Genomic DNA, 22827 nt, shown 5'->3' with positions numbered 1-22827 from the left:
TCAACCATCAGGAACGAACTCAACCTCAAGCCCCTTCCCCCTCCCAGGGTCAGGGGATGGGGTTGAAGATTCCAACCCTCTAACCAGCGACTGGTCCTTCAGGGCACCACCCCCACCCTGAAGCTGTCTAGGGGCTCCCAGCCACCAGCCATCTCGTCAGCATCCCAAAGGCAAGCTTGTCACTCAGGGATTCCAAGGATTTTAGCAGCCTGTGCCAGGAATCCTGGACAAAGTCGGAATAGATATTTCTTATTATCACACTATTTAAGAATTCGTGGGGACATTCAAGCCTTAAAAAGGTAGGAAATTGGCAGGGCACGGTGGCTCATGCCTGTAATCCCTGCACTTTGGGAGGCTGAAGCGGGTGGATCATGAGGTCAGGAGATCGAGACCAGCCTGGTCAACATGGTGAAACCCTGTCTCTACTAAAAAATGCAAAAATTAGCTGGGCGTGGTGATGTGCACCTGTAATTCCAGCTACTCTGGAGGCTGAGGCAGGAGAATCACTTGAACCTGGGAGGCGGAGGTTGTGGTGAGCTGAGAGTACTCCACTGCACTCCAGTGTGAGCAACAGAGTGAGACTCAACCGCAAAAAAAAAAAAAAAAAAAAAAAGAAAGAAAAAAAAAGAAAAAACATGATAAATTTCATGTTATGTGCTCTTTACCACAATTAAAAATTTTAGAAATATGTATTTAAAAATCTCTTGGAGGGAAAAACAGATGGGGATATGTCAACGGGGCCCAGGAACCAAACTAAAAGAGCTCCCGGTGGCCAATGCTGGGACAACTTGAGTGACAAAATAGCATAACCCCAGGTCATAACCCACAGTGTAACATAAGGACACATGCGTCCATTCTGCTGTAAATTAAAGATTAAATAAACAAGTAGTGGGAGATAATGGACGCATCTCTCAAGCAGAATTCCAAATAATGTATGTAGATACCCCCCAAGAAGGTGGACCTGAGTCCCCACCCCTTAAGTGTGGCCTGTGCTTAGTGGCATCTTCCAGAGAAGACAGTAAGGGGGGGAGGGTGGCAGTCACTGATGACAAAGCAAATACCAGCAAACTCTCCTCGGCCAGGTGACCGAGGTCAACACTGGCAGTGAAGGCAATGCTGGCAGCGTCCCCCCGTGCGGTGTGGTGGGAGGGTGTGTCACCTGCCTGCTCTTCCCGCCAAACCCATCACCCAGTCCAACCGTGAGGAACACCAAAGACAGAGCCCAGTTGAGGGATGCCCGACAAAACCTGAGCAGCAATTCTCAAAACTGTCAAGGTCGGCCGGGCGCAGTGGCTCACACCTGTAATCCCAGCACTTTGGGAGGCTGAAGTGGGCGGATCACCTAAGGTCAGGAGTTTGAGACCAGCCTGGCCAACATGGTGAAACCCCATTTCTACTAAAAATACAAACATTAGGCCAGGCTCACGCCTGTAATCCTAGCACTTTGGGAGGTTGAGGAGGGCAGATGACCTGAGGTCAGGAGATCGAGACCAGCATGGCCAACATGATGAACACCTTGTCTCTACTAAAAATACAAAAATTAGTCAGGCATAGTAGTGGGCACCTGTAGTCCCAGTTACTTGGGAGGCCGAGGCAGGAGAATTGCTTGAACCTGGGAGGCAGAGGCTGCAGTGAGCCGAGATGGTGCCATTGCACTCCAGCCTGGCGACAGAGTGAGACTCTATCTCAAAATACAAACAAACACACACAAACAAACCCGTCAAGGTCATGACATGGGCAAGTCATGTGCTTCAAAAGCTGGGACGTCTGGACCAGGGCTTGGGAGGGTCCCTCCAGCTCCAGACCCCAGGCTACTTTGCAGGCTGGCTGGTGTAGCAGGTCCCTGGCCTTGGCCCTCCCTTGTGGCACAGAGCTGTCACAAATGCCTCCATCCCCATGTCGGAGCCCCTACTGCATGCAGGTGCCTGCTGGATGCATGGGTAACACCTGTCCCACAGGAGGGGAGCCTCATTTAGGAGGAGGTGGGCCCTTGGGGAGACAGAGCCAGCAGGGGGACTGCAGGGACTGGCACTGGGGGATGGTGTTTTACAGCGAGAGTGGGTGGAATAACCACACTTTAACCCATCATCATGTGGACAGTTTTGTTATGAAAAACACCAGAAAGCCATTAATGTAAATCATGAAATATTCAGCAAGGAAGTCACTTAAATGTCTCGTGTTCCCAGAAACGGTGCCGAATGCTTCCTGCATCGGGGGCACCCAAACATCAGCTATTTTGTGCATCTTCAGAGGCCATTACCACAGAACTGGAAGCATTAGATCATCACCACAGACGGTGGGCCTCCTGCGGCTTAGCTGATAAGCTGGCGAGGAAAAGAGGAGCCTCTGCAGGCAGCAGCCACCGCCTCCCCTGTGTGAGCCAGGTGGGACAGTCACCTGTGTGCACAGCCCTCCACGTTAAAGTCCTCCCTTCAGTACAAAGTCCTGCCTGCCACGATGACGATGAAAACAGCTGCCCTCTGTTTCCTTCTGCGCTCTGCTCCACGCCCCACATACATTTCCTCCTTCCCTCTGAGGACGGTCTCAGGTCACGTGTGGCTGAGCGGTGAGGCAACGCTTTGGGTCCAGCTCTGTTTGGCTCAAAAACTGTGCTCTCCACCACCGTCCTGCCTGCTTCTAGCAACTCCCACTGCAAAAATACAAAGTGAAGCAAAGCAAAACGCAGTCAGAAAAGAAGGTGATGATGCACCAGTTAAGATGGTGCACGACCCAAACCAGAAAGCAACAACAGCAACAACAAAATTAAAGATAGAATTACAGGCTGGGCACGGTGGCTCACGCCTGTAATCCCAGCACTTTGGAAGGCCGAGGCGGGCGGATCACACGGTCAGGAGATCCAGATCATCCTGGCTAACAGGGTGAAACCCCATCTCTACTAAAAATACAAAAAATTAGCCGGGCGTGGTGGCGGGCGCCTGTAGTCCCAGCTACTTGGGAGGCTGAGGCAGGAGAATGGCGTGAACCTGGGAGGCGGAGCTTGCAGTGAGCCGAGATTGTGCCACTGCACTCCAGCCTGGGGGACACAGCGAGACTCTGTCTCAAAAAAAAAAAAAGAATAACTGTATGGTCCAGCAATTCCACTGCAGGGTCTACACCTAAAATGATTGAAACCAAGGACATGAAGAAATATTTACACACTCATGTTCATAGCAGCAGCCACAATAGCCAAGAGATGGAAGCAACCAGGAGTCCATCAATAAATAAGTGGATAAACCAGTGTGGTCCATTCATACAATGAAATATTACTCAGCCTTAAAAAGGAAGGAAACTGACCGGGTGCAGTGGCTCAAGCCTGTAATCCCAGCACTTTGGGAGGCCGAGGTGGGCGGATCACGAGGTCAGGAGTTCGAGACCAGCCTGACCAACATGGTGAAACCCCATCTCTACTAAAAATACAAAAATTAGCCGGGCGTGGTGGTGCGCACCTGTAATCCCAGCTACTCAGGAGGCCGAGGCAGGAGAATCACTTGAACCCGGGAGGCGGAGGTTACAGTGAGCTGAGATCGTGCCACTGCACTCCAACCTGGGCGCCAAAGCGAGACTCCTCCAAAAAAAGATAAACAAATAAAAAGGAAGAAGCAAATTCTGACACAGGCTACAATGTGGATGATGAACCTTGAGGACATTGTACTAAGTGACATGAACCAGTTGCAAAAGAACAAACACTATATGCTTCCATTTATATAAGGTCCCTAGAGAAGTCAATTTCATACAGACAGAAAGTAGAAAGGTGGGTGCCAGGGGCTGGGGGGAATGCAGAGTCAGTGTTAATGGGGACAGAATTTCGCTTGAACCGGGAGGCGGAGGTTGCAGTGAGCCGAGATGGCGCCACTGCACTCCAGCCTGGGCGACAGAGTGAGACCCCGTCTAAAACGACAACAACAAAGAGTAGGTAAATAAATGAACTATACACTTAAAAAATGGTTAAAATGGTCAATTTTACGTTATGCGTATTTTACTAGAGTTTTAAAATAAAAAGATGTGGATGGTGAAGAGTGTTGGTGAGGGGCCCTGGCATGTCCGGGGAGCGTTGGTGAGACAGCGGCCTGTGACTGAAAGGACTCCAGCCTGGAGGGTGGCCAGGCGAGGGGCGTTTCAGCACCTTGGAGAGAGACACCGCCACACCTGGATTGCCTGGGCGGTGCCTCTGGACCTGGGTGCAGGAGCAGGAGGTCCTAGGAGCCTCTGTGGGCTCTCTGTCCACTCTTTTCCTCTGGCTGAAGCAGAGAAGGTGCTTGGGGAGACTTCCCAGGCCCCTGCCCCTCTGACCTGATGCTCGTAGCACTCCCCTGGCCAGGCGGACGTTCCTCCCGGAGGCTGTGCACTTGAGGGGTGCCCCAGCCCAGAAGAGACGGAGGGATTCAGTGAAAGATCCCAGCAGGCAACAGTGCCCCAGAAGGCGGTTCAGAGGCCCGGGCTCTGCACTGCCCACCCCCACGGCCTTGAGAAAGTTCCTGCCCTCTCTGGACCTCTTAACCCCACCCCACAAAGGCTTTCTGGGGCCCAGTGTTTCCCAGCCCAGCCAGAACAGGAAGGGCCCAGGTGAAGCCAGCACAGGGAAGACAGAAACTCCGGTTTCTTTTCTTTTCTTTTCTTTTCTTGAGTGCCTCTGGCCTGCGACCTTCTGGTACCAAATTCTCAGCTGGGGTGATGTCATTGCCTTCCCCCTAGGAGAGTCTGTTGTTGCTCTTGCAACAGGGAGGCAAGGAGTTGTGCTGTTGGCATTTAGTGCCCAGGAACCAGGATGCCAAACCTCCCTCGTGTGAGACAGCCCTGCCCCCCAGCATCCTCCACCCACCAGGCCCCTGTGACAAATTACTGCAAGTTCCACGAATGCCATTTCAGCCCAGAGCACGCAGCCTTCCGGAAAGTAGGCCCACTCAGACTCTGTGACATGATTCCCGGGGATGGTAAAGGCATCCGGTTCCAGTAAAACCTTGGTCCTGAGTCAACAGTGTTCACCCAAGGGTTGCCGACGCTTTACATTCACACAGTGCCATCAACTAATTACATGCTGGAGGTTTACCCCAACCCCGGAACCTGCATGACATTAACCTGGTTGCTGGGAGTGGCCCTGTGGGTCCCTACGGGTCAGAGTCACATTTCTTACCATTGCTCTGAAATGTGAGTTGTGGCGCAGGCCGTGCAAATGAAAACATAATTCACAGAGCCGTCTGTGAGTGGCTCACACTCCATAAACACATATCATTTTCAGGGGAAACCTGCGTCACTGGCCCCTCTGATAGGAGTTCATTCATTCATTCACTTACTCAGAGCAATCCAGCGCAAGTGCAGGCAGAGCTGTTACCTGCACCCAGGCAAGAGCAATAGGGAAGTGGTGAGACCTGGACTCGGTCTGTCAAGGGCAACAAGGGGCAGAGGTAAACAACGGGAACTGGGGTGCTCAATGTGCTGATCCCAGAGGACCTGCATGTGGGGGACCATGACACGGGGGTCCTAACTCAAGCCTGGTGGGGGCTTCCTGCCAGGTGATGGGGCAAGGGGAGAGGGCCAGGCCGAAGGGACTGGGCTGTAGATGCCTGGGGAGAAGCTTCGTGGGTGCAAAAGGTGTGGAAGCCCAGGACAGCCAGGAGCCAGTCTTCTTGGGGGCCAGTTGGGGAGATGCTCCCATCCTGAGGGGCTGACATGGTGGGAGCCTTTGGGGTTTCAAGAGGGAAGTTCCTTCTGGTAACAGCCGGGGCACAGGGAGGCCAGCCATGGTGATGATGCCAAGTCCCAGAGGAGGGACGGTGTGAGGAGGGCCCGTCCCACTTACCACCATCCATCTCTGGAAAGGGGGTGTCAGGAGGAGCTCCTCCTCACGTGAGCAATTACAGAAAGGAGTTTTGAAATTGGATTTGCCACTTAAACATGTGTGCAGTGAGCTGCCATGGCTTCCTGGGCACGTGGGAGAGCCTGGAATTGCATTGAGTAATAGAAACCACCCTGGGAAGCTGCTCCCAGGGAAGCTGAAGTGGCTGTTCCTCGGGCCAGCCCTCGGTGCCATCATTTCTGCTCCATCAAAAGAGGAGATCTAAACTTCAGGCCAGTGGGGTCTGGTCCTTGGTCTCTCCAGATCCAAGGCAGCAGAGAGGGAGAAGAAACACCAGCCCTGGCACTGGGTGAGCATGGGGTCCGATCCTGGTTTGCAATTCCACTGTACAGATGAGGCCACCAAGGCCCAGAGAAGTTAAGTGATTTGCCCAAGAACACACAGCAGGCAAACAGCAGTGTCAGGATTTGAACTTGGCATCTGTCTGACTTCATGGCTATCCTTCCCAACCTGTTACCTATAGCAAAACTGCTGTGGCCCAATGAACAGAGTGGCTGCAAAGACAGGAACTGGAGGCGGACCAGCTTATAAACCGTTAAGTACCGAGGGGAGGGCCACCCATTAACTGCTGTTTCCATGGACTGACTGTAGTTGGGAACTGGTGCAGGGCGACCTGGCATCCCCTGTCTCCCAGGGGATGGCAGGGACTAGCCCCGTTGTGTCATTGAGTTCCTGGGTCCCGGCTGGCCAGAGTGGTCACTGCCTTTTCATTATTTAGGGGTTGGAAAATTACTATTCATGACAGCAAACTTAAAAATGAAATAATAAGTCTGTCCTTTTAAAAAGCAAATTGCGATGCTGGAATATTCATGAGCTGTGACTTCATGGGAAATGGCAGCAGCAGGGAGATTATCATTCGGTTAAGTCAGCAGCCAAGGAATTTAGGGAAATGCGCTTGTCAGTCTGAGGAAACGGGTGATTAATACTTTCCTGTTTGCGAGGCCCCTTAACGGGCGCATTTTTAATGTAATAATTAATTAACCTTGGGATCACTCACATTTCATAAGCTCCCAATGCCTTAACTTCTACAGGGTGGGGGTGTAGCCACCTTCCGGCTCCCCGGCCCCCTGATCCCATTCCCATTCTGCATGCCGGGACACTCGGAACTGACGCCCCTCTGAGGTCACAAGGCCTGAGACCTTGGCTGAGAGACCGAGGCCAAAGCTCATGGGAGACTTGTCTGGTGAAGACGGGTTGGGCCTCCCCTGGGCAAGGACAGGGCGGGGCTGTTGAGGCCGAGCAGGGTGACGAGGACATGCCCTGCCCTAGCGAATACCCATAACCTCTCTGTTGGTGCAGTGAGTTGAGTAAGGGGCCCCAAAACTCATGTCCACCTGCAGCCTCTGAATGTGGCTTTATTTGGAAACAGAGTCTTTGCAAATATCAATAGTTAAGAATCTCAAGATGAGATCATCCTGGATTTAGAGTGGACCCTGAATTCAACGACTGGTATCTGTATAAGAAGAGAAGAAGACACAGAGAAGAGGCCACGTAGGACAGAGGCAGGGATTGGACTGATGCGACCACAGACCAGGGAGTGCCATGAAAGCTGGGACAGACGCCCCCGCCGGCCACCCGCTTCGGAGCCTTGAAAGGAGCCAAGCCAGCCAGTGCCTTGACTTAGGACTTCTGGTCTCCAGACAGGGGAAGATGCATTTCTATTGTTTTAAGAACCCTGGTTTGCAGGGCCTTGTTCTGGCAGCCCCAGGACGCTCCTACAGCGGCTGTCCCTTTCGGGGGCTACTGGAGAGCGATGGAGGGAGGCCTTGTGTGCAGGGTGGGGGACCACGTCCTGAGACCCTGGAGCTCCCACGGACTGGCTGTGTGGGGCCTGATGCCGGCTTTTTCAGTGAGCAGGCCAAGTGACTAGATGCTCATCCACTCCTTTCTCTGCACCTGAGTGTCTCCCGCTGCAGGGGGTTGAACCAGAGCTATGCTTTTCAAGCTGGGTTCCCCAGCACACCCATAGGGCCCTGGGAGCCGGAACGCCTCAGCGCCACCCTCCAACCTCCTCCCTCCTGCTGCCTAGAGAACTCTTAGTCATCCTTTACGGCCCATTTCCAGTGCCCCTCTCTGGGGGTGCTGGCCTGAGCTATCTGGGTCCTCAGAGCTCCACGTATCCCCCACTCCTGTAGGCCAGCTCCTGCTCCCAGCCCAGGCTCTGGCATGGCCCCCTGTAGGGTTTGTGGATCAGAAGCGGCAATCCCAGGCCCCGAGGCCCTGAGTCACTCACACACATGGGCACACATACACCCATACATACATGCACAGCAACATGCACACCCCCCACACAAACATGCACACATATGCATACATGGCACACACGCATGCACACACAGATACATGCATGCACATACATGGCACATATGCACCGTACACACATGCACACAACACGCCCACACACAAGTGCACACACCCCCCCACATGAACATGCACACATGCATACATGGCACACATGCACACACATATGCATGCACATACGGACACATGCGTGCATACACATGGCACATATACACAGTGCACACATATGCACACATGTACACAACACGTCCACACACAGGCACGCGCGCGCACACACACACACCTGCACACTCACTCCCACCACCTCGCCCCTCCAGGCAGGCTGACAGCTCACCTGCACCCTCTAGTGGCTGACTTAAGGCACCACGGCCAGGCTGCTGCTTGTTGAGTTTTGGGTTAGGTCCAGGCCACCTGAGGGTGCAGTGGATGAGAGCAGCACACCCCACCTCCGTCACACTTGGAGCCCCCTTTGCCAGGAGACCCTGCTTGGCCTGCCCAGCCAGGTGCTGACAGCATATGGGGGTTGGGGGCTCTGGCCACATCTGCCCAGGGAGCTAAGTCGAGGCAGGGGTCGGGGAGACGGGGGGCAGGACGGCCACGTCCTTAGCTGCCACCACCCAGGGCAGCTGGGGCTCCTCCAGGGAACTCTCAGGGCCACGACAGGAGCCAGGACAGGCTGGGGTGGCCTCACTCCAGGCCTCAGGCCAGGACTGGCTCTGACCCTGCAGATGCAGGGAATCTGTCACCTGGGCCCTCGCTGATTCCCTGCAGGGCCTTGGGCAGCTACGCCCAGACCAAACTAGGCAGGCAGCTCCAGAGAATGCACCTGGCCTTCCCCTTCCTGAGCACTGCAGGGAGATCTGAGGGCTGACACCGCCGCCACAGAGCCTGCTCCTATAGCTGTGGGGGGGGGTAGGGTGCCCGGAGTGGCCGTGGCGGTGGGCTCTCCTGGAGACCCCTCTGCAGCATGGTCTTGGGGCCCAGCCTGGTCCTCCTGGCCACAGGAGGTTCTGAGAGCGCCCCAGAAACCCCTCCTTGAATTCCTTTTCTGCCTGAACTGGTCAGAGCTGGGGTCTGTTGCTGTCACCAAGAGGCCCCTCCCCCACCCTGGGAGCACGGGGCTCACTCTCCACCAGATGGGAAGCCTCGTGTGTCTTCTTCCTGCTGCACCCCTGGGCCTAAAGCAGCACCCAGCACACAGTAGGCACTAAACACACAATGGACCAATGCACCAAGGGGGGCCTGCCTGGCGGGTTCCCAGGAAGCAGAGGCTGAGATGGAGTTTGGGGTGCACTGGGGACCACACCTGCTGGATCAGGCCAGGGAGGCAGCGTTGGGCAGAGGGAGAAGCCAAACCTTCATGCAGGCCTTGGCCAGCTGGGGGGCGGGGGACTCGGGAAAGGGCTCCCTGCTGGGAGACCCTCTGAAATGGCTGGGTCTTGCCACCCTACTCAGCTCCGCCATGCAGGGAAGGGTGTGACCTCAAAGGTGGCCTCCAAGGCTGAGGCTGAGGCTGAGGGATGGGGGCAGCAGGTCCTCTTTCAGAGGGGGCTCTGGGTCGTGTCTCCATGTCCATACCAAAGCCTAATGCTTCTAGAAAGCGAAACGGAGGCTCAGAAAGAAAAGAACGGGCCAGGTGCGGTGGCTCACGCCTGTAATCCCAGCACTTTGGGAGGCCGAGGCAGGCGGATCACCTGAGGTCAGGAGCTCGAGACCAACCTGGCCAACATGGCGAAACCCTGTCTCTACTGAAAACACAAAAACTAGCAGGGTGTGGGTGCGGCGCCTGTAATCACAGCTACTCAGGAGGCCTAGGCGCGAGAATCACTTGAACCTAGGAGGCAGAGGTTGTAATGAGCTGAGATCACTCCACTGCACTCCAGCCTTGGTGACAGAGCAAAACTCTGTTTCAAAAAAAAAAAGGAAAAAAGAAAATAACCTGTCCAGGCCTCTTGACTGGGAAGAGACTGTGTGGATGCCAGACTGGGCCATTTAACTCCGGGATCTTCCTTTCATGCCAGCCCTTCCCCCCAGGGAGTCCCAGAGAATGGGGCCTGGGAGGCCTCAGGACAGCCTGGCCACTGGAGAGGGACGCCCCCCAGACCTCTCTGGTACTTGCTGTTCCTCTCCTGCATTCAGGGGCTGGGGGGAGGTACTGCCAGCTGACCTCGGCCTGGGGCAGAGCTGCCACCAACAGGGAGGCGGCTTCCAGCAACTTCCAGGCTCCTTGCTGACACACTTGATGTGCTGAGTGGTGTCCCAGAGGAGATGCAGCCAGGGCGGGCTTCCTGGAGGAGGAGGCCCTGAGCCTGAGGAATGGGCTCTGAGGAATGGACTGGATTGGCACAGGCTTCGAGGTAGGGAGAGAAGCAGAAGCGCTGGTGCGGCCGTGAGCAACCCAGGCGTGAGGGAGGGAGGGGCTTCACTGAGACTCAGGAGGCAGAGTGAGGGGCCAGGCCAGGCCAGCCTGAGTGCTTTGGCTGCGCCAGACACAAGAAGCCACTTCTGACACAGACAATGAGGGAGGAGGAGCATAAGCCCTTGTTCAAAAAGGACAGCATCAGAACCGCAGAGGCCGACGACTCCGGCAGGGTGGGAACTGCCTGCCACTGAGGAGCCCCTGCTGGGCTCCAGCTGTACCCGGGGGTCGGCCGGAAGCCTCTCTGGTGGGCTGGATGGTGGTGGCCCTGATAAACACACCTCGGTGTCCCAACCCTGGAACTACGAGTGGGAGCTTATTTGGGGAGAAGGGTTTTTGCAGATGTAATTAAGTTCAGGATCTCCAGGTGAGATCATCCTAGATGAGGGCAGCTCTAAATCCCATGACAAGTCCTCATGGGAGGCACACGGAGGAGAGGCATGGGAAGAGGAGAGGCTGCATGAAGACGGAGGCAGAGGCTGCAGCCATGCGGCCACAGGCCAAGGAACCCCGGAGGTCCCAAGAGCTGGAGGAGGCAGGAAGGACCCTCCCCTGTGGCTCCAGAGGGAGCATGGCCCGCAGACACCTGGATTTCAGACTTCTGGCCTTCAGAACTGGGTGAGAATACATTTCCGTTGTTTTAAGCACCACCCCTCGGCCCCAGTTGGTGGCAATTTGTTATAGGAAACAGCCTCAGACCCGTGAGAGGAGGGGAGACAATGAGAACCCGTCCGTTGACAGCCTCGTGGGTGAAGCGGGGTGGGGGCTGGAGTAGCCGCAGAGTACCACGAACCTCCTATCCTTCCACGGGAGGGCATGGGGGTCCCTCCAGGACTCGGGCCAGCTTTGGCTTGAGTCTTTGCTAGCGTGGCCTCTGTGGACCCTTGCAGGGTCCTGGTGATGGCACTGCCCCCCGCTGTAAAGCCCGTGGTCAGGAGGAAGCAGGGAGACTGGGAAAGGGTTTGATAGCAAGATGGGGGGTTCAGATGTTTCCTGTCAGAAGCAAGCGGGATGCCCCTGAGGCCCTAGCCTCAGCCCCTTCCCCAGCCACCCACCCCTCCTCCTTCCTCCAGCCCCAGCCTCTCCTCTGCCCGCTCTCATGCTCAGCCCAGAAACGCGCCCAGCCTCTCCAATCGAAACATGCCGCTGGGCCCCCCACAGCTGGTGCCCTCCTATCTCTGTTCCCCTAGCCTTCTCGGAAGGTGGAACAGGTGCATCTGTGGCCTCTTGGTGGCTTCCCATGGCTCCAGCCTTTCCCTGTCACTTTGTCCCCTCCCTCTTTAACTTTGGTCCAGAGGACATCAACAAACACGGCTCAAGCAAAGGCTGAAAAATATGCTGTGGTGGACCCCACACACTCCCGTGGGAACTCACTGGGGAACGTGAGACCGAGGCTGAGGGCCTAGGGGTCCTGCCCAGCCCACCTGCCAGCTGACGGTGGGCGCCCCATGAGCTCGGCCCAGCCTGGCCTGGCCAGCAGCACTGTGGACTTGTGAGAAGTGCCGAGGAGTTGCTGGTTATTTAAATCACTGAGTTTTAGGGCGGTTTTGTTACGAAGCATCACCGTAGCTGCAGATACCAGATCCGCAGCCAGGCAGGCTTGGGCCCCAGTCCCCTTCCGGTCCCTGGAGACACTCCCTGAGATGACACGGTATTTCTGGTTCTTCTCTTACGGGCCCCATTTTCTCCTCAATATCTTCTCCACCCTGGTTTCATGGAGCCACTCTCTTGGAACTTTCCTCGTACCACACTTCTCTGTTTTCTTCACGGGCTCCTCTACATGTGAAGGGGGCGGGCATCCCCTTAGCTCCAGCTGCCAACGATGTGCTCATGACTGGCCTGTTTTATTTTTTTTCTTCTTTTGAGACAGGGTCTTGCTGTGTTGCCCAGGCTGGAGTGCAGTGGTGCCATTACGGCTCACTGCAGCCTGGACCTCCTGGGCTCAGATGATCCTCCCACCTCAGCCTTTTGAGTAGTTGGGACCACAGGTGTGCACCACCATGCTCAGCTAATTAATTTTCTTATTTTTTGTAGAGGGTCTTGCTACGTGGCCCAGGCTGACTGCCCAGTGTTTGTCTCCAGCCTGGGCCTCTCTCCTCAACTTCAGCCCTATAGGTCCAGCTGCCTCCAGGCCACCTCCGTGTGAATGCCCCCAGCACATCCAGGTCCCCGTGTCCAAAGCTACTCAATGCCTTCCTGGCCAATGGCTCCTCCTCCTCCTCCTGCTTCCTACTTCAAAGGGTGGCACTGCCCTGCACTTTGCCACCCACATTGGAAGTCTTCAAGTCATCCTTGATTTCATTCTTGTGTCTACACCAGTCCTGCTGGCCTCCCCTCCCACAGGCCACTGGAAGCCCCCTTCTCCTTTCCCCCTCCCTCCACATTGCTCCCCTGGAAGGACGCCCTGCCCTTTTCCCTGTTCCCTCCACAACCATCACCATTCATTCTGCCTCTTGGTCACACCTTGAGTGGCTCTCTAAGCAACGTCTGAATGCTCTGACCTGGCTCCCCCAAGCCCTCTGGCTTCTCCCACTCTCCGCTCACCACCTTGGTGTTCCACCCCTTCCTCCTCCACCAGCTTCCACGATACTACCACCGACTGCACTAGGGTCTCCAACAGTCGGTACTTCTGCTTCCTGTGTTTAAAATGCCCCATTCCAGGACTGGATCCTCGTGTCTGATCTTAATCACTACCGTATTTTCACTGAGTAGCAGAGGCTCCCGCTCGTAAGAGGCAATTAGTAAGTGCTGAGCTGGACACATGGAATCTGGACAAGGTTGGAATTATCAGGAGAAAAATGAGGACGTGTGTGCAAAATGGTGTGGAGAGAGCAAAAACCTGCAGGCGAGAGACGGAGACAGCCTCCCGGGTTAGACTGCTAACCTCTGAGAACGGGAACCGTGCCTTACTCATCTCTGCGCAGTAAAGGTTTTTTTTTTTTTTTTTTTTTTTTTTTTGAGACCGAGTCTCGCTCTGTCCCCCAGGCTGGAGTGCAGTGGCCGGATTTCAGCTCACTGCAAGCTCCGCCTCCCAGGTTTACACCATTCTCCTGCCTCAGCCTCCCGAGTAGCTGGGACTACAGGCGCCCGCCACCACGCCCGGCTAGTTTTTTTTTTGTATTTTTTAGTAGAGACGGGGTTTCACCGTGTTAGCCAGGGTGGTCTCGATCTCCCGACCTCGTGATCCGCCCGTCTCGGCCTCCCAAAGTGCTGGGATTACAGGCTTGAGCCACCGCGCCCGGCGCAGTAAAGGTTTTTTAAATGAATGGGATGAATGAGTACAGATCAGTCAATGCTTCAGGTCTAACCGAACTACAAAATTCATATTTAGGAGTGTGGTAAGAAAGACGTTATTCGGGACCGTTGCGCTAGGTACAGGGACCACTACCACGGGGGCTTGCAGTGCGGAGGGAGATCAGGCTCAGCTCCGAATACAGCAAGGGCAAGCGGAAACTGACAGCCAGGGAGCAGGGTGGGGTCAGTGAATGGAAAATTAATAGGAGAAAACATCAGGGATGAGGGCGGTTCTGGCTAAACCGATCCGACAGGGTTCTTGCTGAAGAGGGGCTGGAGCTATCAGACAGCACCTGGGGGAGGAGGAACCTGACCAGACGTGGAGGGTGATCTGATATAGACGCTGGGAGTTCTTGCTAAACTCACTTAGCAAGGCTCTTCGCTAAAACTGGATTTTACAAGGAAGAGCACAGATGGTGTAGAAGGTTTAGGAGGCTGCCTAAGTTTGGGGAAGCAAAGACTCTTTGTCACACCCCACCGACAATGAGTCCTGGCACCACCTGCACCAAGGGCGGCTTCCCTCCCCTCTAGGTGCCCCGCAAACCTAGGCTTCGCGGGAACAGTGGCTCTCTGACCTGCGTGTGAATCAGAGACACCTAGGCTTGTTAAAGCCAATTTCTTTTTTTTTTTTTCTTTTTTTTTTGAGACGGAGTCTCGCTCTGTCGCCCAGGCTGGAGTGCAGTGGCCGGATCTCAGCTCACTGCAAGCTCCGCCTCCCGGGTTTACGCCATTCTCCTGCCTCAGCCTCCCGAGTAGCTGGGACTACAGGTGCCGCCACCTCATCCGGCTAGTTTTTTTGTATTTTTTAGTAGAGACGGGGTTTCACCGTGTTAGCCAGGATGGTCTCGATCTCCTGACCTCGTGATCTGCCCGTCTCGGCCTCCTAAAGTGCTGGGATTACAAGCGTGAGCCACCGCGCCCGGCCTAAAGCCAATTTCTTTGGAGAGCCTCCGTTCTACAGCAGTGCAGTCCAAAAGAAGTATCACAGCAGGCCGGGCGCGGTGGCTCACGCCTGTAATCCCAGCACTTTGGGAGGCCGAGGCGGGCGGATCACGAGGTCAGGAGATCGAGACCTCGGTGAAACCCCATCTCTACTAAAAATACAAAAAGTTAGCCGGGCGCGGTGGCGGATGCCTGTAGTCCCAGCTAGTTGGGAGGCTGAGGCAGGAGAATGGCGTGAACCCGGGAGGCGGAGCTTGCAGTGAGCTAAGATCGCGCCACTGCACTCCAAGAAATATCACAGCAGCCGTGTGGGCAATTTAAAATTCTATCTTAAAAAGGTTAAAAGAAACAGGTGAAATTAATTTTAATGACATTTTACTTAACCTAATAGATACAAAATATTATTTCAACATGTAATCAATATGAAAACATTATCGAGATGCCTTACATCCTTTTTTCCAGTTACTTCTTTGGGATCCAGCGTGTATTTTATCTTTAGAGCCTATACGGTCCCACGTGGTGAGTGCCCCGGGTGGGAAGAGCCTGCAGGTGGGGGAGCAACGAAGCGGCCAGAGAACTACAGCTCCCGGCATGCTCCGGGCGCGCCCCGTGGCGCATTCCTTTGCGGTAGCCACAGCGCGCCCCTGGCGGCGGGAGCGAGACGCCTGTCTGAGAACCACATCTCCCGGCATGCGTCAGGGGCGCCCGTGACGCACTTCCGGTGCTGCGGCGACAGCGCGCCCCCGGCGGCTGCAGCGGCGGGAGCGAGGCGACCGCTGAGGCCGCAGCGAGTGACGGCGACCAGGCAGACGGGAGCCGGGGCGGGGCGGCGGCGTCCCAGCGAAGGAGCGCGCGGGCGGCCTGGCCCCGCCCCCGCCCCGCCCGTCTGCCCGGTGACCTTCAGGGGCCCGGGCGGCGGGCGCAGGCCCCTGCGGCGGCGGCGGCGGGATGTTTGTGCAGGAGGAGAAGATCTTCGCGGGCAAGGTGCTGCGGCTGCACATCTGCGCGTCCGACGGCGCCGAGTGGCTGGAGGAGGCCACCGAGGACACCTCGGTGGAGAAGCTCAAGGAGCGCTGCCTCAAGCACGTAAGGCCGGGCCCCCTCCCCCGCCCCCAACACCCGCCCCGGACGCCTCCGACTGCGGACCCTGCCTCAGTCCCCGAACCGCTCCGGCCTGGGGTCCGCCGCCCAGTCCGCAGCTCCCAGGCCCTCTTCTCCGGGGGTGGAGGCAGCGCCTCCTGCCCGGTTGTCCGACTCTCCCCCTTTCAGATCCCACACCTCTGGACGCTCGTCTCGGGCCTGGCCAGCGGACACCGGTCGCTAAGCGCTCGCCCGGTGCCAGCCGCCTGGCCGAGCCCTCTACATACACTCCAGCCTCTCAGTTAACTCTGCAGCTACGCAGGGAGTTAGGGGCAGATCGGGAAACTGAGGCCTGGAGAGTGGAGTCGCCGACGGAGCAGGGCCTGACGACTTTCCAGCAGTTGTACCTTTTTGCTGTTGGGGTGAGGTTTTTTCCAGCAGCCTCTCTGAGAGCTGAGAATTAACGTAGGCTCCTTCATTAAGAGGCCCCTTCTCCTTCCTCTTCCCCTTTCCCGCAGAGCCGGCTGCTTGGAGCTCTTTTCCTGGCTGGCGCAGCCGGGCTGGCCACTGTGCCTCTTAGCTGGAGTGCCTGAAATAGTGTCGCTGCGGGACAAGGCCCTGCGCCCCTGCTTTTCTGCAGAGGTAAAATTGGTCAAGAGGGAAGGCCCAGGAGTAGGGTCTCCTGGCTGAGACACTTGTTAAAGTTTATTCACCCGAAATACTCCTGTGTATTTAGTTCCTTAGGTTGCTGATTTTTGGCACTAGTTCTCGAGTCTCTAATGGACTCAGTAAGGTCAGCTAAGCAGCCTATCTGTGTGTCAGACCGACCTCCTGTCTATACTTGACATGATCTGAGGGCTTGGCAGAATTTAGGTTGAAGGAGGCCGCAGCTTTCTAGCGGCGACTCCATGTGATAAGTTACGTATCTGTGTTGACAGGTTGGGTGCGTTAGACTTGAGCTAAGTGTGGTCTCTAAGGATAAACTTCAGTTCTTACCATAGCAGCTGCTTGCATAGTGTACTTTCGAGTTGCTTTTGTGAGCATGGTTCTGTGAAGTTCTGGAACTGTCAGAGGCAGGCTTGGCAAGTCCCGTCTGCAACGCACTGGCTGTGAACAACTGGGAGGTGCTGTCCTCAGGGTTCACACCAAGGAGGGGGCTGAGCCCCCTGCGTTCAAGGGTCCGTATGTTTTGGTTGCTTTCTTGCTTTTCTTCTGGCCCAGTCTGCATGATTTTGCCTTCTGGACAACCATCGGGGCAGCACTAAGCTCCAGCGCCGGTAACTCTGTGGGCATCCAAGCTGTTTGAGCCAGGCGTTGTTGCTTGCCTAGTTGCTTGTGTTTTAAAAAACTTCTCCGGGCTGGCAGGGTGACTCACACCTGTAATCCCAGCACTTTGGGAGGCCGAGGCGGGCGGATCATGAGGTCAGGAAATCGAGACCATCTTGGCCAACATGGTGAAACCCCGTCTCTACTAAAATACAAAAAAATTAGCCGGGCGTGGTGGCGTGTGCCTGTAATCCCAGCTGCTCGGGAGGCTGAGGCAGGGGAATCACTTGAACCCGAGAAGTGGAGGTTGCAGTGAGATGAGATCACGCCCCTGCACTCCAGCCTGGCAACAGAGCAAGACTCTGTCTCCAAACAAAAAAAACTACAACAGACAAAAAAATCCCACAAACTTCTCTGAGGTGCTGTATCCTCCCTGCACCAGTGCAGAAGCTCCTCGGCGGCTGGGTTTATATCCGCAAGTTCAGGGCCAGGCTCAGAGTGGCACCAAAACAAACTTGTGGGTTAATGGAATAGACCAAAATATCCCGTGGACCCCACACTGCATCGACATGGGATGTCACCTGCATTGGTGCAGCATTTAGTTTAACTCCCTCAGGGCGCGATGCACACGCCACCATGACATTTTTTTGAGATGGAGTCTCGCTCTGTCGCCCAGGCTGGAGTGCAGTGGCGCGATCTCGGCTCACTGCAAGCTCCGCCTCTGGGGTTCCCGCCATTCTCCTGCCTCAGCCTCCCGAGTAGCTGGGACTACAGGCGCCCGCCACCTCGCCCGGCTAATTTTTTGTATTTTTTTAGTAGAGACGGGGTTTCACCGTGTTAGTCAGGATGGGCTCGATCTCCTGACCTTGTGATCTGCCCGTCTCGGCCTCCCAAAGTGCTGGGATTACAGGCTTGAGCCACCGTGCCCCGCCTTGACATTCTTTTATGAAAGGAAATAGGAAATGAGAGCTGTTTGATCCGCAGATACTCACTCATGAATTTCAGGAGCACTGGGGGTCAGTTAGGCAGCCAGTTCCGATGTGATGCTGATTATTATATTCCTGATATTTATTACTCCATCTGATGTTGCGCTGTATCATTTGGGATTTTTTGTCGTTATCCTACTTTAAACTAAGATTGTATTTCACTCTGCAGTCTCCGCAGGTGTGGAGGATCTGACTGGCAGGGGATATCCACACCACAAGAGCCGACATAAATTTCAGGACTCCAGAGCTGAGAGTCAGAAAGGCTCCCCACCACCGCATCCCATCGTGGTTCTGCAGGCAGGGCTAGAATGCATTAGTCAGAAAAGAGAACCCTCAAGTTGTGTATTTGAACGTCTCTCTGGAAGCCGATCCCTGGATGTCATCCTGCCGTCAGCAGTGAGGTCTGGTGTGTTTTAGCTTTGTTGCTCCTCGCCAGGTCCCTAGTGCGTGCTGACACCGGCATGATTTTATCCTTCCTCTTTCCCCTCTACCTGGAGGGTCGTGATGTCGGCTTCTCCCCGCTGTGCTCCTGGGTGTGCATTGCTGAATCGAGGGGCTTTATGATTACAACTCTTGCTGTTGTCTTTCCCTTTTCTGTTTTGTGCAAATTGGGATCACCGTGGTGGTCTCTAGCTTCCACGGCCCTGGAATGGAGAAGCGGGCAGGGGAACCCGTCTTGTACAACAGGTGGTTAATGAGTTTAGGAAAATCGTACCTGTGATGCGGTAGAGTTTTTGGTGCGTGTCGTAAACATTCACGAAATTCCAGCCTGGCCAGCATGGCGATACCCCTTCTCTACTGAAAATGTAAAAAACAGCCTGGCATAGTAGCGGACTCCTGTAATCCCACCTACTCAGGAGGCTGAGGCACAAGAATCTCTTGAACCTGGGAACTGGAGGTTGCAATGAGTGCAGATTGTGCCACTGCACTCCAGCCTGGGTGACAGAACGAGACCTTGTCTTTAAAAAAAAAAAGGAGTTCATGAAATTGCCAAAATAGAACACAGTACCTACTAGTATAGCTGTTAAATTTTCCATTTCCTAGATCGCATGAAGGTGGGTCCTCCGATGACGGATTGCGTCAGGAACAAGCAGAAACCTAGTGCTCTTCTGGGGAGGAGCAGGATGTAGAGGGGTGGGGGTGTGAGGGCCTCCTCCAGCGGCCTTGGCTGGGGCTTTTTTGCTGCCATACCCCAGCTTCTGCTGAGGACAAAGAAGCAGAGTGACGTGGTCGTCCTAGTGCTTCCACGTTGTTTCTGGTGTGCTGGTGACACGTGGACTACAGGTTTTTTGGGAATCGGTAGGAGAATTATTTTGGAAAATTGCATTTCGTAGTCTGTATATTCTGAACTTGATAAATGAACTGGCCTGCAAACTTTAGGATCGTGAAGAAGCACCCCCAGTATTTCAGTGAGCAGAGCCATTGTCAAATCCAGAGGCACTTGAGGGGCTCTCTGCCCTGTCATAAATGGCAGGAGTGTGTCTTCCCAGTAGCCGCGTCCCCCCTCACATCCCCTCAGCCTGGCCAGTCTTGTGTGTGAAGGAGTGACAGCCCCTATTTCAAAACTTTTTTTTTACTTTTTCAAAAAAGAGTAACAGAAAATTCCAGTTACTCTTCAAATGCCAGTGTTGAGAGGTGAAGTGTGTGCTTAGATTTTCTTTCCCAGCAAGCAGTTGTGTGTGCTGGGTGTTTCAGAGCCTCTGTGGCAGCAAAGGGAGGTAGAAAGTGAGCTGCCAGCGGGGCCTCTGCCCGGCCACCTGAGACGTCTGAGGACGGCCTGTCCTGGGGTGGTGCCCCGGCCCCGCTCCAGGCTGGGCCATGCTCCTGACCCACGGGCTGAGCCCGCTACCAGGTTTAGAAAGTGCCCCTTGAGGGTTTCATCCTTTTCTGATCTTCAGGTAATTCTACTATCTAACCTCAGGGGATCTGTAAGAGCAAGAAAATAGTCAGCCTTCTCGCCGCCCAAGCTCTGAGTTCTGAAGGGTTTTCAGGCCAGGCTGTGGAAACGGTGGGTATTTAGGTGGGCGCTGTTTGGTGTGCTGGGGTGTGGTGTGATGTGTCGGGCCGTATGGTGCTGAGACAGATAGATAATAGGGTGGAGTCGTGGAGCTCTGGACCGACTTGGGCACGAACACGCAGGCACATGTACCGACCTTGGTCTTCATCATGTGGCACCATCGGTGTTTGCCGTTCTTCACAAAATGGTGAGCCGACACGCAGAGCCCCCGTGTCCAAAGGAAAGCAGAGATCCCGCAAGCCAGTGCCATGTGCATGAGTCAGGGACAGCTGTGTGCTGTTTTGCAGAGAGGATGCTGGCTGAACTGAGGAGCAGGATCCACCCCTGCCAGCAGTTGGCTGTGAGGTCTTCGTAATGGCAGGGTTGGAAGGGATCATAGCCGTCTGCTCCAACGTCCTCCTGGAGTTTGCAGTCGGTAGCTGTCAAGATGGCTTCCCAGGTCCCCCGTGAGCACTGGTCAGAGGTGGCTGTGGTGTGTGTGAGGGGGATCTCCTCACTGCTGCCCACGTGTTGCCTCCCGTTCCCTGTGCGGGTGTTGCAGGGTTTCCAGGGTCCTGGTGACTGTGTGCCCATCGGTCCCCCTTCGAGCCGCCCAGGGGTGCAGCATGGCTGCTGCTCCGTGAGCTGGGCCAAGCCAAGAGCAGTCATGCTAAGTGCCCCTCTTATCCCAATCTCAGGGTGCAGCATGGCTGTTGCTTAGTGAACTCGGCCAAGCCAAGAGCAATCATGCCAAGTGCTCCTCCTATCCCAGTCTCGGGCTCTCTGTGAGCCCGTCTTCTTTCTGGGCACTCTCTTGGGCCCCTTTCTTGCATCTGTGGAAGAAAGAAAAACGACTGCCCAAAACATAGGTAGGTCTTTAGACCATCAGAAAACAATGGATCTGCTATTTTCATTTAAAATTATTTTCCAGATCTTTCTAGACCGAAGAAGCAATTCTGGTGGCTGTGAATTGTCAGTAGGGTGTGTGGTATGTCAGAGCTGGGAGCTTGCTTCAGGAGTACTCCGTGGGCTGGGGATCAGCTCACTGGCCCAGGGGATCTGGCGCTGTGATGCTTCATTTGCCATCTACTATTAGTGGGAATTCTTGAATTTCATCCATGGTGTAATTTCTTAGCTCATAAGGAAACCCAGTAAATTCCAGGTGTGGCTTGGGATGCCAGGTCCTATGTTATTAGAATTACGATTTACTTATTTTCTGCCTTGAAATATCTATTTTTCCCCAGTGTGCTCATGGGAGCTTAGAAGATCCCAAAAGTATAACCCATCATAAATTAATCCACGCTGCCTCAGAGAGGGTGCTGAGTGATGCCAGGACCATCCTGGAAGAGAACATCCAGGACCAAGGTAAGGCTGCTGTGGGCGGGCGGGTTGGCATCAGGCATCGTGCGCTGCTGGGGGTGCTGGAGCTAGGAGGGGGTGGTCCACCCACAGGAGTCAGTGTTCTGAGCTGGACACGAGCACGAAAATGCGATCGACTAAGAGCATTCTGTTTTTCCTTTATTAAAAAGAGTTCCGTGATAGAATACCTGTGAAAAACAGCAGAAATTGAAATGGAACAAGCAGCAGACATTTGAGACACCACACGTGCATTTTGCTTTTAGTTCTGTTTGGAGCAAAGCGAGAGACTCCAGGGGCTCTGCAGCTTTCACCTTCGTTGTGGGGATTGTTGTCAGCATCCCAGTGCAGTGTTAGACACACACGTCCATTTAATTGCTTATGGTTTTGTGTCTGGAGGCACTTGAAGAGCTAACATCGGTTTTGGTTATGTCATTCAAATAATGCCTTTACTGATGGAATTCCTTGAAGTAAGCTGCTTTGAAAATCCTGGAAGTTTTGCTAACAGATACCCACTGAGGTGACCATCAAGCTCCAAGCCAGTGGGGGGTGGTCACCGTCGTGGGCTGAGGATGAGCCACATCTCAGGTTTTGACCTCCGAGGGTTGAGAGTAAACTCTCCGGCCTCACAGACTTTTTCAAAATTGAGCTGGTGAAAATGAGGGCCCCATGCAGGATTGTCACCAATTCGTTGCACAATTACTGGGGCCATGCTGTGCACGCCTCTGGGGCCACGGGTCACCTGGGGCTTTGTGCCAGGCCTGGGAGCTTGTACCTCAGCTAGGGCCACGCAGACGTCCTGAAAAAGTGAGGGAAGGCTGGTGTAGATCCTTGGTTTGGGGAGACCAAAGGAATCCCTGCTGTTCGGAGACATGGTGTCGCTCAGTCACCCAGGCTGGAGTACAGAGGCACAGTCAGACCCACCGCTGCCTTGACCTCCTGGGCTCAAGCAATCCTCTCACCTCAGTCTCCCAAGTAGCTGGGACTGTGGGCATGTGCCACCATGTGCAGCTATTTTTTGTATTTTCGTAGAGATGGGGTCTTGCCATGTTGTCCAGTCTGGTCTTGGACTCCTGGGCTCAAGTGATCCGCCTGCCTCGTCCTGTCAGAGTGCTGGGCTTGTAGGAGTGAGCCGCTGCACCCAGCTGAAGCCCTGCTCTTCTTCTTCTTCTTCGTCTTTTTTTTTTTTTTTAAGACGAAGTCTTGCTCTGTTGCCCAGGCTGGAGTGCAGTGGTGCTCGGCTCACTGCAACCTCCGCCTCCCGGGTTCAAGTGATTCTCCTGCCTCAGCCTCCTGAGTAGCTGGGATTACAGGTGTGCGCCACCACACCCAG

The 22827-nt window shown here is 54.8% G+C and overlaps 1 protein-coding gene across 1 annotated transcript in view; it reads left to right on the top strand.

Annotated features, from left to right (window-relative positions):
• Positions 1 to 22827, top strand: part of UBAC1 (UBA domain containing 1) — a 287889-nt gene that overhangs the window by 242098 nt on the left and 22964 nt on the right. The window contains exons 2-3 of the mRNA XM_050760085.1: positions 15721 to 15896; positions 21383 to 21503. Coding sequence (XP_050616042.1) covers positions 15721 to 15896; positions 21383 to 21503 — 297 coding nt within the window. The remainder of the gene's footprint in view (positions 1 to 15720; positions 15897 to 21382; positions 21504 to 22827) is intronic.

Source organism: Macaca thibetana, chromosome 15 (assembly GCF_024542745.1).
Source record: "Macaca thibetana thibetana isolate TM-01 chromosome 15, ASM2454274v1, whole genome shotgun sequence".
NCBI classification, from domain to species: domain Eukaryota; kingdom Metazoa; phylum Chordata; class Mammalia; order Primates; family Cercopithecidae; genus Macaca; species Macaca thibetana.
Note: the sequence above shows the minus strand (reverse complement) of the source record. Positions and strands in the feature narration are given on the sequence as shown.